Genomic DNA, 17,201 nt, shown 5'->3' on the forward strand with positions numbered 1-17,201 from the left:
CGGCCACCACCGCCGACACAGTGAAAAACGCGTGTAAGTGCAGTCGACGCCTATTTATATACAAGAGTCTTGCACGTCCCGAATTTTCCCCCGTATACCCTAACAAAAAACTAAATACCTACTATAAAATAAAAAAGCAAGGTAAAAAATAGATGTGTAGTAAATTTTGGTTGATTATAATAATTAATATTGTTGTTGTTAATATAATTTTTACTTACCGAAAAATCCCTTTCAATTTCAGTCTGTTAACGAGAGCCCATTTAGCTCTCATTCATACAAACCCGTGTTCAAATAATCAGTCAAAATTCCATTCTCAACGTTCAAACAGTCTTTCACCACCAATGTCAATTATTTGAAACGAAGGTAATTTTTAGCAAATATCGCATTGTAACTTTTAAATTGTAGTTATGATCGCATAATATTACTTTTTAGTCGTTGATTATATAAGGCTTGTGTAGTTTTTTTTCATATAATTACAACACATTTTGTTGTTGACTATACGTCTTCTTAGTTTAATTAGTGTTGTAGAAAAGCTACATAATATAACAGTGTCAGTTAAAAAAAAAATCGTTTTCACAATTATTATTCTACTGTGAAACGATGACTATATGTTTCTCGAATACCTATAGTTTTTCTTAATGATTTTTTGAATTGTAACTTATACGAAATTGTATCTACTTGGATATTTCAATAAAAACAATATGTATACTGTACGACTTTTGTACATGTGTATTGGGCATGAATCACTGCTAATGGCAAATTTAGGGGGGAGGTGTGAATGTGGGAAAATTGGCTCGGGCATCACTTTTTTAGGGGCATCAAATTTTACACAAGTGTTTTATGAGTGAGGAAAATTGACAGTATAAAAAAAAACCTAGAGGAACAGGCCTTCAAAAAAATGTATGCTTAGGGCAGCAAAATCTTAATTAATACGCCACTGTTCCCTGGTATAAAACAATAGTAAAGTAAAGTATGTTATAACATTATAAAAGTTAAAAATCTCAAATACCTTAGACTGTCGACAATAATGGTATTAAAATGGTAACATTTTTAAACTAAGCAATATAATAATACACGAGTTGACGAAATAATCACATCTTAAATCAGAACTGTCCCTATGAGAAATAATATTTACAAAATAATTATTTCAAAACACTAATGTATATAATATCATATTGTTCACGTATTTGCATCAATGCGCACACATGCTACGGTTTTTTTGTTTTCGTTTTGTTTTCTGTTTGTTTATTGTTTTGAGAATGGCTGGTTGACACCCAAAGGTTGGTTTTGAAAACCAACAAAGGGTACATTGTTTGTTTATTACATAATATACGAATCCAAAGTAGTACAATCATTATCGTTTTCGCCGTAGTTACCTACTGCCATTGTTTCAATATAATAAAACATAGTCTCAAAATTAAAACCTTTTAAAACAGTAGTGAGTAGTTTCCTAACCTATACAGGATACAAGCACATTATTATACCAGCAAAATTAACTAACTTATAGTCTTAGTACCAATATATTTTATAATAAAGAGTGCATGTAACGAGTTTTAAGATTTAAACACGTTTCGGGAATTACCTACCACTGCGTCAATTAATCTATATATCTATGTTTCGGTCAAACAAAGATTAGTATATAAACTATAAACCAAACTAAACCGTGAAATCGTTTCGTAAATTTGGCACAGGCGACTCGCCTGTGGTTTTCGTTAATAATTTGTCCCGCCCATTCCATCCATAAACCAACTATATTTCTAAAGATTCATTTTTCGGTGTGAAAAAAATAAACTTTTCACACCCATCAAAATCTTAACAAGAGGGAAAGGTAATTTGTTTGTTTATTTTTTATAATGAGTTCATTAAATGTGTATGAAATCAATACCCACTAGTTTCAGTTAATAGGCATTATTTATGGAGAAAAAATAGTTTTTAAATTGTATAGGATTTTATTTTCATAGATTCAAACTCCTTTAACTTATTATTAAAACCATTTAATTCGAATAGCTGGATGTATTTGCTGAAGCCACAAACACAAAAATGTTGCATTACGATGATTGGAAAAACTATATTGGACGTAAGTACATTTTGGACTAGCGCCCGAAGAAAAATATAGTTTCAGTAAAACTAAGGGCGCTGGTTCATTGTACATAGTGTTTATAGTGAATTTACCAAACATGAACGAAGTATTTGGAAATTATATTTTGTATTTTAATGTTTTTGTGAGTTGCAATTTAGTTCTACTTAAGTCATTGAATGTTATCATACAATGGTATCTTTGTTATAATAAAATATTATATTCAATATTAATAACTTTTTAACATTTTCTAAAGACTATATAATATCTATATTTATTATTCCTAAAGCCAAAAAAATTCATATAATATTGGTAAGTGAAGTTAGTTTTTCATGAATATAATTATATAATAAAAAAAGTAATATACGTGTAGAGAATATTTTTGGGGCTTTGCAAATAACTTATCAAAAACGTGTATTTGAAATTTGAACTAACGGCGAGCAATGAAAATATAATATTTATTAACTCGCAGATACCAAACAAAGCCGTACAAAGTCATACGAATTGGTGTTAAACCTATATCGTATAATTTAAAGTGTAACATTCATAAATAACATTTGAGCATGATAATGGCATGGGAGTTGCCGAAACGTCACTAATTCACTTCTAATTAATGTCAGAACTCAAGTATAAAAACGAGTAATATAATATAAACAGAGACAAAAAAAGGTCCGATTTAAAACAATGTAAATCACCCGTTTACGGTTACTCGTCCAATTGTCCGGTCGATTTTTATGTACACATTTCACGACAGATATAATAATTAAACGAGAAATAAATGTATTGTTCTTATAAATTAAACGTAAATAAAAAAAATATTACAGGATCTCGATGCTTAAATTCCTGATTACATAATCCGTAATAACGATGCGCAACACGACTTTAATGAGTAATGACTAATGTCTGGTAATTTATTACGTTCTAAATACTATTGTACTGGCGTTTTTGACTTTTTCAGATTTTCAAACAACGTTTCTTTATAGTCTTTACAACCATAAACCATAAATCATTATACTGCACATATCTTGAATTTGGAAATTCCCCTTCTCCGAGCAAAAATACTATACCTGCACTGCCAAAGCAATATATTTTAATATACGTCATATTATAACATGCGATAAAATGTTATATGGTTAAAATATGCCACTTCTATAACATTGATTCCTGCAAACAGCTATTTCCTAGATTCTCCAACCAAAATCGTACCAGTACCTACCGACAACCAAAGTGATACATGTAGGTTATCGGTAAATATGATGAATTCGTAAAATGTGTATGCTTCTGTACGGTTATTATAAAAACAGATGCGGTTATCTGATTTTAATAGTCGAAGATGGATTACCAAAATGTATTTTATGATCAAAGTGTTTTTGTAACCGTCCGAAGTTAAGTAAAAAAAAAATAGATTTTTTTCTTCGGCCATTTCGCCACATTTGGGTCGATAATATCATCTCTAGCCACTGATTTGCAGCCGCTGTAACAATATAATATATAGATCAGTGTGTCCCGAGCTGGTGACCCTCTTATTCCCTCCCTCTTCCATAGCGGTCGACGGTAGATTATTTAGGGTGGCCGACACATAAACTGACCTATATTTTATGCAAATTAAAATTACATAATACTATGCATTATGCTTTTTATTAATTGTTGGTAAAAATTGATTTCGAGAGCCGAAACCTAGAATAGCCGTATCGCATATCATATTATATCCGGAACAGGTCTGAACACGTCTGTGGGTTTTGCAGGTTCTCTTCGGGAGACCTATCCTCGGAAGCAGACGATGCCGATCCATCGATGGCTCCCACCGACCGGCCGCCGGCGTCCGGGACGCAGTCGCAACAGCGAGCCCAACAGCGGCAGTACGCGTCCAAACCGTCTCGTTCGCAGGCCGCCACGCCCGCGTCCGAAGCTGCGGACATGCGACTGGAGTTCCAGCAACAGCAGCAGCCGGGCAACCGGACCATTAGCGCTCCGACCAGTCCGGCCAAGACGAGAGACTCGATCCTGCAGCGCGTCCAATCGCTGACGGACGCGGCCAAGGAGAAGGCCAGCTCGATAAGCAACGATATCAAATGTGAGTACCCATCGATGACGTGTCCGTCGCCCGTGTAAGAATGATAATATTATATTATGGTAGGTGTGGCTCTTAGTGATATATGAGCAGAATGGCAAATTTCCTGAAGAATTTTCATGACAAAAATAACATCTACTTTGCAATAGTTTTTGATTAGGTAAATTTTGTTTTTATAAAGGGGCAACACTGCAGTGATTATCATATATAATCTATTTTTAATTTTTACCATACCACCGTTCAATGACTTATACCAATAAATAAATCCAAGTGTAATTTAAAAAAAAATATGTAACTTTTATTCCAAAACTAATATTTTATATTTCAGAAATTCAGAAATTCCTTGGGATTTTACATCACTAAATACTAATGCTTCGTAGTATTACCACCAGATCGAATTGGGAGTGAGGCATTTATCATCATTTTTGTGTCTATACTTCATTGTTATTATTTATGATAAGGTTAACCGAGATATTCATTATATTCATGATTCATAACAATGGTTCAAAAGTACGATTTTCTTTTTCGACATGCAATTCGACGATTCAATAGAACATAATACACCAAAATATTCACTGCGTGTAAATTGTTTTATCTGAGAGATGCCATGGATTCGGTACTCAGATTTCTAAAAATATTCGTATTTAATACAATTAAAAAATTATAGCTGTCGTAGTACAACTTTCTTTATAGCATACTTACAAGTTCAGATAATTTGAATAAATGAACATTTTAACATAAAATGGGAATGAGAATATTTTTTTTTAACAAAAAAAGTTTCATATATATTTTTGAAAGTTGAAAATATTGCATACTTTAGTGACTTAATGTATACTTTTAGTTTTTTTTTGTTCATATTTTTTCTGTAATTTAGCTTCAATGTAATAACTTCCCAGCGTTAATTACTTTTTATGGAGTTATTAATTATACGAAAATGTCGAAAACTATCTCTATATATGCTTCTTTACTGTAGTCTGCATATCTAATCGGCTGGCATCTGAAATAATATTTGTTGCAACCTCTATGGGTGATATTCTCAATACTTTGATGTTAACATACTTTATCCTTAACATAACCTAACTCACTATAAGGTCGAAATACCTCATAAATTAATTATATTATGGATTCACTTATAGCAATGGTATTTTCGCGATTATCTCTACAGTATAATATTATACCAGAGGTGTTTCAATGTTTGTTTAATAATAATGAATTACAAATGGTCGTCACTCGTCATGTATGCTTTAAAATACCTATACGGGTAGACAAGGGTGAATTTTATACGGATACATCTTGACCCTTGTCCAGACGGTGAAAAAATAACACTCTACCACTCGAAAACGAATAGGATTAATTACTACCGCGTATCATTGCCAAGTGGTCGAATATTAATTAATTATCATACCTACTTTAAGTTTTAAACTTGTACCATAGTACTTTAGTGTATTATTACATTTCGTTTTGTTCCAGACAGACGAATATCCCATAATATAACTAGAGCGTACATTAAGCATTTAGTTTAAAGAACGCTTCCTCGAAATAGTTCGATTTAATCCAATAAATAATATCATCCTATTTGTCCGTTATGAGTATTAACAGGGTTATCGATTTAACGTAACATTAGTGAATATCTCCCTGTAATATTATTGTACTGCGAGATAAACGAAATAATAATATTATATTGTATTACAGACAATATAGTACCTAACGCTTTTGTGTGTAGAAAATGTGTCAAAAATTGGCATTCAATTATTTTGAGGTAGTGCATGTAAAGCTATAATCACTTTTAATACATTTTAAGATACCTCGTCTATCAAACTTTACATAAAATCGTATTTTTATGAATATTGCTTTAAAATGCTTCTATTTCTATTAAATTCCATGCATATTTGTTTAAATCGCTTGAAAGTTTTACTTTGCTTACCAACAACTTATAGGCGCTATATAAATCATATTTAAATGATTGTTGGTAATATAATTGTATTTTCGTTGTAATTTCCGTTCAATTTGTTTCAATCACTGTTTACTTATAATGAAACTGATATAATGTACGTTGCTATATAATGCACGAATAAACTATGAATTGTGGAAAGTTTATAAATGAAAGTTTCAGTCATGAATTTTCTCAACACTATATACATACAGCTGGTTACTCCAGATAACACGGTCGTTAATTCTAATTAAAAATATTCATACAATTTGATAATAACTGTAATACATTATCATTATTTAATGCACCTAAAATGTATTGCACCTTTTTGGCGATAAACATTTTAATTTTTAACATAATATTAAATTGAAAGTGAATAATATAATATATTATAATTGAAAACTATCAAACTATTCTCTAAAAAACAATGAACTTCGCATATTGTTATGCTATTGTTACGTCATGTTAACACCAATGTATTGAGCAGTGATACATTTTCAAATTAAACCACATTGGTAGGAATACGAATTTAAACACATCAATTAGGTACCTATGTTTCTTCATACTGTGATTGATTAAAAATACTATTTAATATTTGGTACTAATTAAAGTCAATGTATTATGGACTATGGATAATAAAATATACCTCTATACCCACCCCAAAAATCAGTTTCACTTTATTCCCTTCGGAAAAGGCCTGTAGGTATTAAAAAACAACGAGGGCAGATAGGGATCTAATACACGCGTTATTTTACATTTTAATAGTACGTATAATTATTATGTGGTATTAATGTTCATAAATATACGCATATTAGACTAGGAATATGATCATGATATAAGTCACGCGTCCATAAATTGTTAGTTAAAATCAGGTTTGCACTGAAAGTGGAAACCACTAGGCCTACACAAGTCCTGTTTAAAATGCCAAATTGCCATCATAAAAAAATATATCATTGATTGTAAAGTTTCGTTTTAAATTTTTTACTCCTTATACGGAAAAGTTATTATTGTTGGAAAGTCCGTACATAGTATTTAATATGTTTTTCAAAATCTAATACATTTTTTGCTCAGAATAAATAATAATTAATAGTAGAATAAAATGTAATCTTTTGAGTTTTAACGGTGAAAATTCTGATTCTTATCTACCAATACTATTGATTTTTACACCTTAAAGTGTTCGAAACTGTCTATCTATTTAATTTTGTGTAACTACGCCATAACCAACAATGGTACCGACCGTTGGACCACTAGTAAGTAACTTTGATGCTAAAATGTATTCAAAATACTATACATATCAGTGACAGACCACTTAAAAAGCTGGTGACGCATATAGCGTGCCCATTAAATAATTTTCAACAACAATCATCGTCTTCGCAAGTCTCGCCTGTAATATTAATCATCGTTTATGTTTTGTTCTCAACATGTACTTACACCCACTCACAACCGTCATGTAAACAGACGCGGCAGCAACACGAAGACAGCAAAGAGTGAGCAAAGACCGTTTGTTAACGTTGCTCGTGGTGGACGACGAGAACTTCGAATGGTGAGGCTTTTGTTTTGTTGAATTACCCGTACGACGTTGATTGGTTCTTGCGCAGGTCTAGATACTTCCGGGGCAAACGGTTCTTTGGCGATTTCGAGATACACGTCGAACAGGCGGACATCAAAGACCTGACAGTGACCGCGAGCGCGGAAAAAGGATGCACTGTCAGCATGGCCGTGCTCTCGCCTTCCGGTTCCCGGGTGGTCCGTTCGTTCAGACCGGATTTCTTCCTGTGCCGGCAGAGCGTCAGAGACGCCAGTAAGGATTACCGAAACGTCTTGTTGGGACTAAACATCGGTGGCGTGCCCAGCATCAATTCGTTACATTCGTTGTACAACTTTCAGGTGCGATATTATGCTCTTAATGGCGCTGACTTGTGACATAGTGTTATCACTCATCTCGTCGTCATAAATATTAAAAACACAGGACTACGAACGTGTTAAAATAATACATTTTCACTTTTATTTTGCTAATTCTTATTTGAAATCAGAAAAATGAGTTTCATGACCGAGTTTATTTTACATTACTACTAACAATACTAAGACATTAAGTATGTATAAAGTGCATTTTCCACAACATTATGTTAAAAACATTCTTCATAGGTACTCTAATAGTGCAAGCTTCAAACTATCAAAACTAACAAGAATTGTTTATTATTTGCTTATAAAAGTTGTAGTTCTTATTCAATTTTTATATTTAAATAAAGATTTATTTAAAAGTATATTATTTAGTCATAAATATTCATAACTATTATTTTTATTTCACAATAAAGTGCGTTTTTACCTATTTTAAAAGCATTTTTAACGCATATTTGTGTGAACAAATTAATCAAATTTCTTAGTCATTAAGACTCACAGATCTGATTATAAGTATCACTTTAAGACTTTAATAGATTCTCGATGAATTTAAAAAACTCATCGAGAACAAGGAACAATTTACCATTTGAGTTCTACAGATTCAAACGTTTATAAAATATCTAATCTTATATTTTTGAGTTCAAATTATTTATTTATTCATCGAAATAGGCATTTAGACTATTAATGTGATTTTATTTTTTATTTGGACTCAAAATAAATAGTTGATTTAATTCACTAATATTAAAAGTTTTATGTTGTTAAATAGTTTGACTATGTAATTTATTACCTATTAAAATTAAACGTATCAACCTATTCAGAAACAATAATCTTTTTATATTTAGTAGCTATTCAATAATTTCTAAATGGTATATATAGTATTCCATTAATAATACGTTTTGTAGGTACACATAATAAAATCCTAATTAATAAATAACAATTTTAATTCTGCTTATTGAGAATTTACCGTATTTATAAAGTACCTATACGCAGTTTTGTACCTTATATAATATTTATATATTTCATATTATTTTAATTTTATTTTAACATTTCTTAATCACTAACGTTTTCAGGATAAGCCGTGGGTGTACGGGCAATTGGTGCAACTTCAAAAAAAGTTAGGGAAGGAAAACTTTCCGTTGATTGAACAGACTTTCTACCCGAGCTCCGGCGAAATGGTAATATAAATGATATATTTTGGCATAGTAACCAATATACAATGGATAACTAATGATTCATAACATTGCGTTTCAGTCGGTGGCCACTCAATTGCCAGTGGTCCTGAAAGTTGGGCATGCTCACGGAGGCGTGGGAAAAATTAAAGTCGAAAATAATTCCGACTTCCAGGACATGACATCAATTGTATCTGTTGCTTCAACGTACTGCACCACCGAACCATTTGTCGATAGCAAATACGATCTTCATCTGACTAAAATTGGACCACATTACAGAGCGTTGATGTAAATAGAAATATGTTTATTGTTCGTATAGCGCCAATTTACTAATTCGTTTTGGAATTACTTTTCAGGCGTAAAAGCGTCTCAGGCAATTGGAAATCGTGTGTTGGTTCAGCGATGTTGGAAGAAACAGAAGTTCTAGAAAGATATAAATTTTGGCTGGACTCTGTAGCAGAACTTTTTGGTGGTCTGGACATTTTGTCGTTGGAGGTAGTTGTCTCCAAAGACGGAATAGAGCAAATCATTGGCGTCAACGACTCTGCATTATCCTTGCTGGGAAATCAACAAGAGGAAGACAGGAAATATATTTTCGATTTGATCATGGAAAAATTAGAAGTATCTAGACGTATCAATTAATTCAAAAATATATTAAATGCATTCAGGGATATTAAATTTAATACATTAAGCGGGTACCATAAAATCATAAAGTGTTGTCTCTGCCTTACAAACGTGCAATCTAGACGATTTATATTCAACAGAATCAATTTGTGTTGTTAGCATAAATGTTTTAGTATCTATTAGTTATTCTTTAAAATTATAGTGATTTGAACTTTTATAAAAATTAATGTTAAGAAAATTATTTATAATTGGTTTACATTGATATTAAAGTGAGTTTTAACTATCTATGTAAAATATTACAATTTAAATTTAACAATTACAAATTTCTCATAAAATTCATAAAAAATATACGAGACTACCTATAATTAGTTGATAATCATACCTTTAAATCTATAGTTGGTCAATTCACTCTAATAAAAGATAACAACGCAAAATTGGTTCAACTGAATGAAATAAATTGTTGTAAGTTATACGTTTGATTGCAGGTGTTCGGTGCTAGGTACTAAATGTGCCAAGTTTTTTTTTATATACCTAACAATTATGTTGAATTGTTGTCTCTACAGTGAATTAAATCAATATAATAATAATATATTTTTACCGATAATTAATCTATCATAAAACTAACAACTAACATACTGATCGATTCCTGGATGGATTTATATGAAGTTTCATTAAATTCTGAACACGTATTAATACAAAAATATGTATTGAACTAGACACAAGTATTGGCAAATATGGGCCTCCAAGCAGTCAGCCAAACACAAGAAGAAGAACCACCAGCTATTCCAGCGAGACGAGATTCTTTGGGTAAGACGAGCTGGCTAATGATGTCTAGCTAATAAAGTTTAAAAAATAGCTGATAATATTATAGTCATTTATAATTTAATAATATACAGAGAATGAGAGAAAACTCTAAGTGGGGCCAGTGACTGTGTGGTCTCGGGGTTCGGACTATCTTTGGAACCAGGGAAAAACAAACAAAATATATATACGTATTACTAATTTAAATTGGAAAAATAAAATGACTTCTCCATCTCCCCAGTCAGCATACCATTGTACAATATTAGTCTAAATTAAATAACGAAATTTTTTACTTCAAAATGTTGTGTAACAATTTATGTGTATATTATTTTTACTTCGTAAGATCGGGTCACTTGGCGTTGGAAGTTAGATGGGGCTGCGGCACGAGAATTTTTTGAAAAAAAAAACATACGAGTAACTAGCCTTATTCTATACATACGAAAGTTGAATGTCCATGTCTGCCCTTCTGGTGCTATTTTTTTAGTTCGAAAATGAGATGACTGTTAGTGACATACATGTCGATTTTTATATTAAACTGCAGTAAAATAGTGTACATCCATGTGTTTTATACTTGTTTTAGGGTAAATAATATCACTGATATATCATAGTGGTTTATAACAGAACAAAAAAGCTGTGTAATTAATATTTTAGGTGTATCTTTAGTACAAATAAAAATGAAATGTTAGAATTTATAATAAAATGATTATAAAATATACCAAAATAATATAGGATGATGGTCCAGATTTATGTATAGTAAACTATAGTTGAAAAATTTGGGGGGGGGGGATGCTAATATGAATATAAATATAAGATTCGTAGTTTCAGAGAGCAGCGTGACCAGCAGCCACCAGTCTAGCCAACCGGTGAAAGCAAACCTGAGCCGCCAAGGCTCCATCGTTTCAGCTGCGGCTCCAGTTCCGGTGCAGCAAAACAAAGGGCAGCTGGACGACACCGAAGACACGATGAAAAACCTGAGGAAAACGTTTGCTGGAATTTTCGGTGAAATGTAAACGTGGACTCGCCAAAATGATGACACTGGAAAACAGACGAAAAAATATTTGAGAAAACATACTTTAACATAATTATATTATTGTGTGTTTGCACCACGTATAATTTTGCCTTTTAACATTAACAAGCTAAACTGTTAATTTAATTGAATTAAAAAAAAAAAATCTAGAATAGTAAATTTAAACGGTTTAATCGAAAATCGTATGCACTAGATGTTCATTAAACGAAAAAATGCGACGGGATCAAAAAATGAGCCCACCGAATATATTATTATTTCAATATTATTCGAGTTACGTAGACGAAACCTGTTAAGTTTTTATTGTTTAATTATTGTAACCACTTGGCTTATGCTAATTTGTTTTAGAAAAAAAATGTTTTCCCGCCTTTCTATAAATTTGATTGTTTTCGAATTACGTTATTATCATTAAACATAACCTTATTAATACTTACTCTAAACTATCTATTATATACATATATTATAATATACGCCATGAAGAAATTACATTTTAAAACGGTCATAATCGTGGTAAAACTCAATATTGTGTGATCGATTAAAGCAATATAATATAATATGTTATATTAATATTAAACATAATAGAATAGACATAATAATAAATAACAATATTATTAAATGAATATAATCATATTATACAACATTTCTCTTGGCTTTAAATATTATTATAATAATATTTTTTTTGAATTCTTTCCTATATTAAACATAGATCAAATAAAAGTAAAGGTTACCACCCTTATTAGAACGTTTTTGACTTATTTTTATTAGTTAGTAAGTTTTAATTGACACCAATCGAAAGAAACAACAATAATTTTAACTTTATAATCATAATAATAATATATTTTAATGATAGGCATTTTATACCAATAATATGCCAACATTATACAACGTGTGTATCATATAAAAACACATTGATTTATGGAACAAATATAACTAAGTAGACTAACTTTTTTTTTTAAATAGTTATTTGATACAATATTTTATGATAATAATTACTTTAATGGTTAATTATTATTATTACTCTTTGTTAATTAATTAAATTCGATTTTTTACGAATATTAATTATTAATTATTTATAAAGTTATTGGAAAATTAAAGGAAAATATTATTGTAGTAAGTCCAACTTTGTTTTTTTAAATTGACGTCAACGCCCTCTGCATACAGTCATGTTTTATCCTGCATTTGTCCATACTCAATAGCATCATTGCAATGTTACTTAAAAATATACTTTGGAGGAATACACAAGTGCTGATAATATGTTGTATGAATTCTAAACTAATATTTTGTAACATGAATATTATAATCCTGTACAATTTTTTGGAAAATAAACAATTTTTATTTCTTATTTAATATTGTATGAAATTGTTCTGAATTAGTATCATTATCAAATAATGGTATTTACAGGGCTTAAAAATATACAATCTTGAAATATGTATCATACACATAATTAACCGACTGTCGTAGTTAGTGTTAATCTTTAGGTATCAAAAATATGTATTCTGTTTATTTGGGCGAAGACTGCAACATTTTTTTGATATTGTGTTGGTAGTCACATACGTAAAATAACGTTCTGTTTTGAATTTGTCCATTATAGTTCATTGATCGATTATTACAATATACTTTATTCCTTTACGCCTAAATTATTTTTAATTCAACATTTAGCTAGCAGATTGTTAAAAACTAAAATAATGTACAATAATAAATAATAATATGTCATTATAATAATAATAATGTCCTAGGGATTATAGATATCTATAGATATATTTAAATAATGTCCGATAGGTGATTATTATCATTATAAAATGAATTGTAAGACACAACTAAGTATTCAATAACCGTATTGAAGAAATCTATTTAAACATCATACAAAAGAACAGTGTTTCAAATAATCTAGAATATTATAAATACATATACTTATAGAGCTTTTAACAGCTATGTCTGTACGATAAAGTCTACTGTTTTTCAGTCATGTCTCATAATACAATAACGTAGACAACTAGTTTTACAGAACGAATTCAGCAATAATCTATGCAAAAGTGGAATAATGAATTTTCTGATAAAAAGAAAAACTATTGAGCCTCTAACGACTATGAAAATATTAAATAGAAGGTTTATGTTTAGCTTCGACTATAATTATTTTTTATGCAACTATCAATATTTTCGTTGTGTATTCACATGCAAATATAACATGTAATGTGTATAACTGCTGCAGTGTAGATACAAAATGAATATTTATACAGCTTGAGTAAAAGTAGGGATATGTAAACGGCCCGGATGAACCATAGGTAAACCTGTTTTCCACATATAGGTGCCTAAATAACAATCGACAATTACACCTACTTCGATATAGTTGTGTTGATCAATTTTAATAAGTAATTCAATGTTATTAAATACAAACCGCAATGTCGTAATATAGAAGATGATATAATAATCAGGGACGCACGCACCCAAAACCCTAACCGAATAACGAACCGTACAATAAACTTCAAGGGTGCATTACATCAAAAATCAATTATGTATAAATCTCTTATATAACTTATAAGACCTCCATCTGTAGGACTCGTGGAATACAAATTAGGGACTATATACGTACACCATATTATTATAATCTCTATTACTCGCATACTTTAAGCCTTTCAGTTATCTGTTACTCTCAGACTTGTCCTTGTGCCCTGACGTTTTAATAACGTGATGAAATATACTATGAAAACTGTACACTTAATTTTTTTGTGCATTTTTTTTTTTTATTGTTCCTGCGGGCTGAAGAATAACATATGATTTCGTTAAAATTCAAATATCCATACTCCTACACTCGATTAATCGACAACTCGTCTGAAACGTATTTCATAGAAACATACAAATACATTTTTGACATATTATTATATGTATAGTTTAAATATTATAATATTTAAATATCCCTTTGTTTCGTAAATATTTACTTTATCTTGTGCCATTAATGTATGACGAATTTAGTTTAGGTGCAATAATTATTCTTCTGCAGATACCATACAAAATATAAAGGCGGTGACTGAATGTATGTCAATGCTATAATATCGTTTTAAATTAGAATTCACTGTAGTACTTAGAAAATTATTTTGATCCAATTCTCGTGATCAAATGTCAAACAATTAACATTTTATTCACATTCTAAATATTTGGAACTATAATACTATAATAGTAAACACACAGTTTGCGATTAACAAAAGAATTTTTAAAAAAACCATGTTTTTAATACCGTCGAAATACTTAAATACTTTCAATATTGGGAAGCCAAAAATACAATACATCTTCAAAAACAAATAATAGCGTAATAATTATTAATAGGTTAAAATTCAAAATCTAAAAATGATTATTTTTCAAATAAAATATGGTAGGCACTTACTATATTCGTGCAATAGAGCACACACACATACACTGTCGTCGTCGCAGTATTTTAAAATGAATAATACGCTCCCTTCAAAATAAAATAAATCGTTAAAGAGTAAAAACATGTACATTTACAAAATGTTTTACTCCGAAATTTTGAGCCATTAAAATTTCACACTAGATGTTGAAAACGTATTTCCGCTTGAAACATTCCTATATGCAGTGCACCAACTTGGCTATATATTAAATGTTTGGTCTAGTGTGACAGACGTGGTATTTTAAAACGAATCCCAGAATATTTTCGTGTTTTTAAAAATAAAAAAACAAAACAAAAAATGTCAAGAACATTATCTCTAGACTAAAATAGTCTAGTTTGTTTATAATATATGAATTTTCAAAATGACTAACAACGGACTTGAACATTGAGTTTACTTGATAGAGATTCGCATCCACTAATGGTTGAACACCACTGAACTAAAGGAAAATGTCTATTTTATAATTCTTTATAATATCTGACATTTTAAAACAATGCATCTTACACCCCAATTAACTTGAATCCCAACCACCCATAAAAACCTTGCAAATATTCTAAATTTCAAAAACTTGTTTCTATCAAACTGAGTAACGCCGAACATCATTTGTCAAAACCCGAATTAAATTTGGTGTATAATATATACTTACAAATTATAATCGACACAACACAAAAAAAATTTAACAAAATATTCACAAAAATCTTATTAAAATATTTCAAATTTGCATTTACTAATATTCTTAATAGCGAATGTTGTGTAATAAAATGGAATTATTATAAATTATAAAAAGATTTAAAGTATATAATTATAAATTAAATTAAATTCACTCAAAAAATAATCAAATTAATAATTAAAAAAAAAACAATTAACAATGAATTTCCTTTAATGTTGATCTGGTAATTAATCTTCTCAAAGAAATATGATTGAATTGATGAAATAATATTTGGCATGCCATTGAATATATTTTATGGTAATTATAGGTACGTTTATCGTATACGTGTATACCAGTACTTATGTTATATTATGTTATTAATAATCATAATTAAAACAATATTAAGGCACTTAAATCATTTCAGTCTTTATGCAAAAATTTCAAGCAAAAGTCCAGCCTTAACTGAAATTTCTTTCTACACTGACGAAAAGAATGCACAAAATCGTATTCGATAAACGTATACGTAGAATATGCTTAAAAGTTAAAAATATATAGTAAATTAAATGTTTTGGTGATGCTATTACGTTAACATCGAATTTGGATAGCAAAGATTAAAGAAAATATCTTCGAACTTATCTTATCTAGGCACTACGCCACACTGCACTCTATAATAATAATGTGTAATCTGTAAATTATCCGGTAATGTAATAATTAACGGTAAAAGCTTAACTAAACGTCTACTATACGTTTTGAGAAAGATCTCGTGTTTCTAATTAAGAAACCGATGGTTAATTATATTTTATCCGATGTCAAATAAAACGATAAAGTATGTTTAAATATATCATCTATCCATTTAAAATACTAAAAACGAACTAGTAATACAACGAAATGTTACTAAGAAAAATCGAAACGGTTACTAAATCCAGTATTAAATTTGAAGAAAAGAATATTTTTGAGTCAATGAAAGGTTTAATAAATTCTCATAAAATTACATACACCAAAGAAGATACAGAGGCAAGATTTTTAAACACATAAAAACAATGTGTAACTATTAACTATTGACGATGGTTTCGTATTGAATTTGAACGATCAAATTATTATTAGTGCAAACTCGAATAGCTTTTAATAATACGGTTGACTGAGTATAATTGTAAATGGAATTACCAGAAATTAATATCTGATATTTTATGGAGTGGAATAATAATTTTCTGAAATAGTATAGTGCCCTATACAAGTACTAGAAACAAGACCAAAATACCAGTTGGTAATAATTTAGATATTCCTAACCCAATAATAATATTTGTTTTATACATTTTAAATAATTTTCAAATAATTAATACACTATATATTTTAAATGCTACTATCTATGCATGCGACATTTATAAGCAGGCACCCACATTCCATTTTGGGCTCCGGCTCTGTTTTTGTATTTTCATAAATTAAATATTTCTATCAAAGTTTCAAAATTTCAAACATTGAAAAATATATTTCAACGGGCTCCTAAAATATCTGTGACCCTGTACTCCAGGTCCAGAAACCCAGGGCCTTGTCCGTAAGTA

At 30.0% G+C, this 17,201-nt stretch overlaps 1 protein-coding gene across 2 annotated transcripts; it reads left to right on the plus strand.

Annotated features, from left to right (window-relative positions):
* On the plus strand, positions 1–11,811 carry LOC111026847 (synapsin). 2 transcript variants are annotated; one of them, XM_022305000.1, is made up of 10 exons: positions 1–141; positions 242–363; positions 3,823–4,151; positions 7,537–7,621; positions 7,677–7,965; positions 9,048–9,152; positions 9,229–9,434; positions 9,503–9,767; positions 10,487–10,577; positions 11,391–11,811. In XM_022305000.1, exons 3-10 carry the CDS (start codon positions 3,872–3,874, stop codon positions 11,579–11,581), a joined length of 1,512 nt encoding a protein of 503 aa, XP_022160692.1. In that variant the 5' UTR covers positions 1–141; positions 242–363; positions 3,823–3,871; the 3' UTR covers positions 11,582–11,811. The 2 variants fall into 2 exon arrangements, with proteins under 2 accessions (XP_022160692.1, XP_022160701.1); XM_022305009.1 differs by having other exon boundaries at positions 11,397–11,811.
* The last annotated feature ends 5,390 nt before the right edge of the window (positions 11,812–17,201 follow it).

The sequence above is a fragment of the Myzus persicae genome, unplaced genomic scaffold (assembly GCF_001856785.1).
Source record: "Myzus persicae strain clone G006 unplaced genomic scaffold, MPER_G0061.0, whole genome shotgun sequence".
NCBI lineage: Eukaryota > Metazoa > Arthropoda > Insecta > Hemiptera > Aphididae > Myzus > Myzus persicae.

What these genes read in the sequence shown, in the direction of transcription:
- LOC111026847 (XM_022305000.1), top strand. Translation starts at nt 3,872, where the DNA reads ATGGCTCCCACCGACCGGCCGCCGGCGTCCGGGACGCAGTCGCAACAG. An exon ending in GACGACGAGAACTTCGAATG is followed by an intron (nt 7,622 to 7,676) that starts GTGAGGCTTTTG and finishes GTTCTTGCGCAG; the next exon opens with GTCTAGATACTTCCGGGGCA. An exon ending in CCACATTACAGAGCGTTGAT is followed by an intron (nt 9,435 to 9,502) that starts GTAAATAGAAAT and finishes ATTACTTTTCAG; the next exon opens with GCGTAAAAGCGTCTCAGGCA.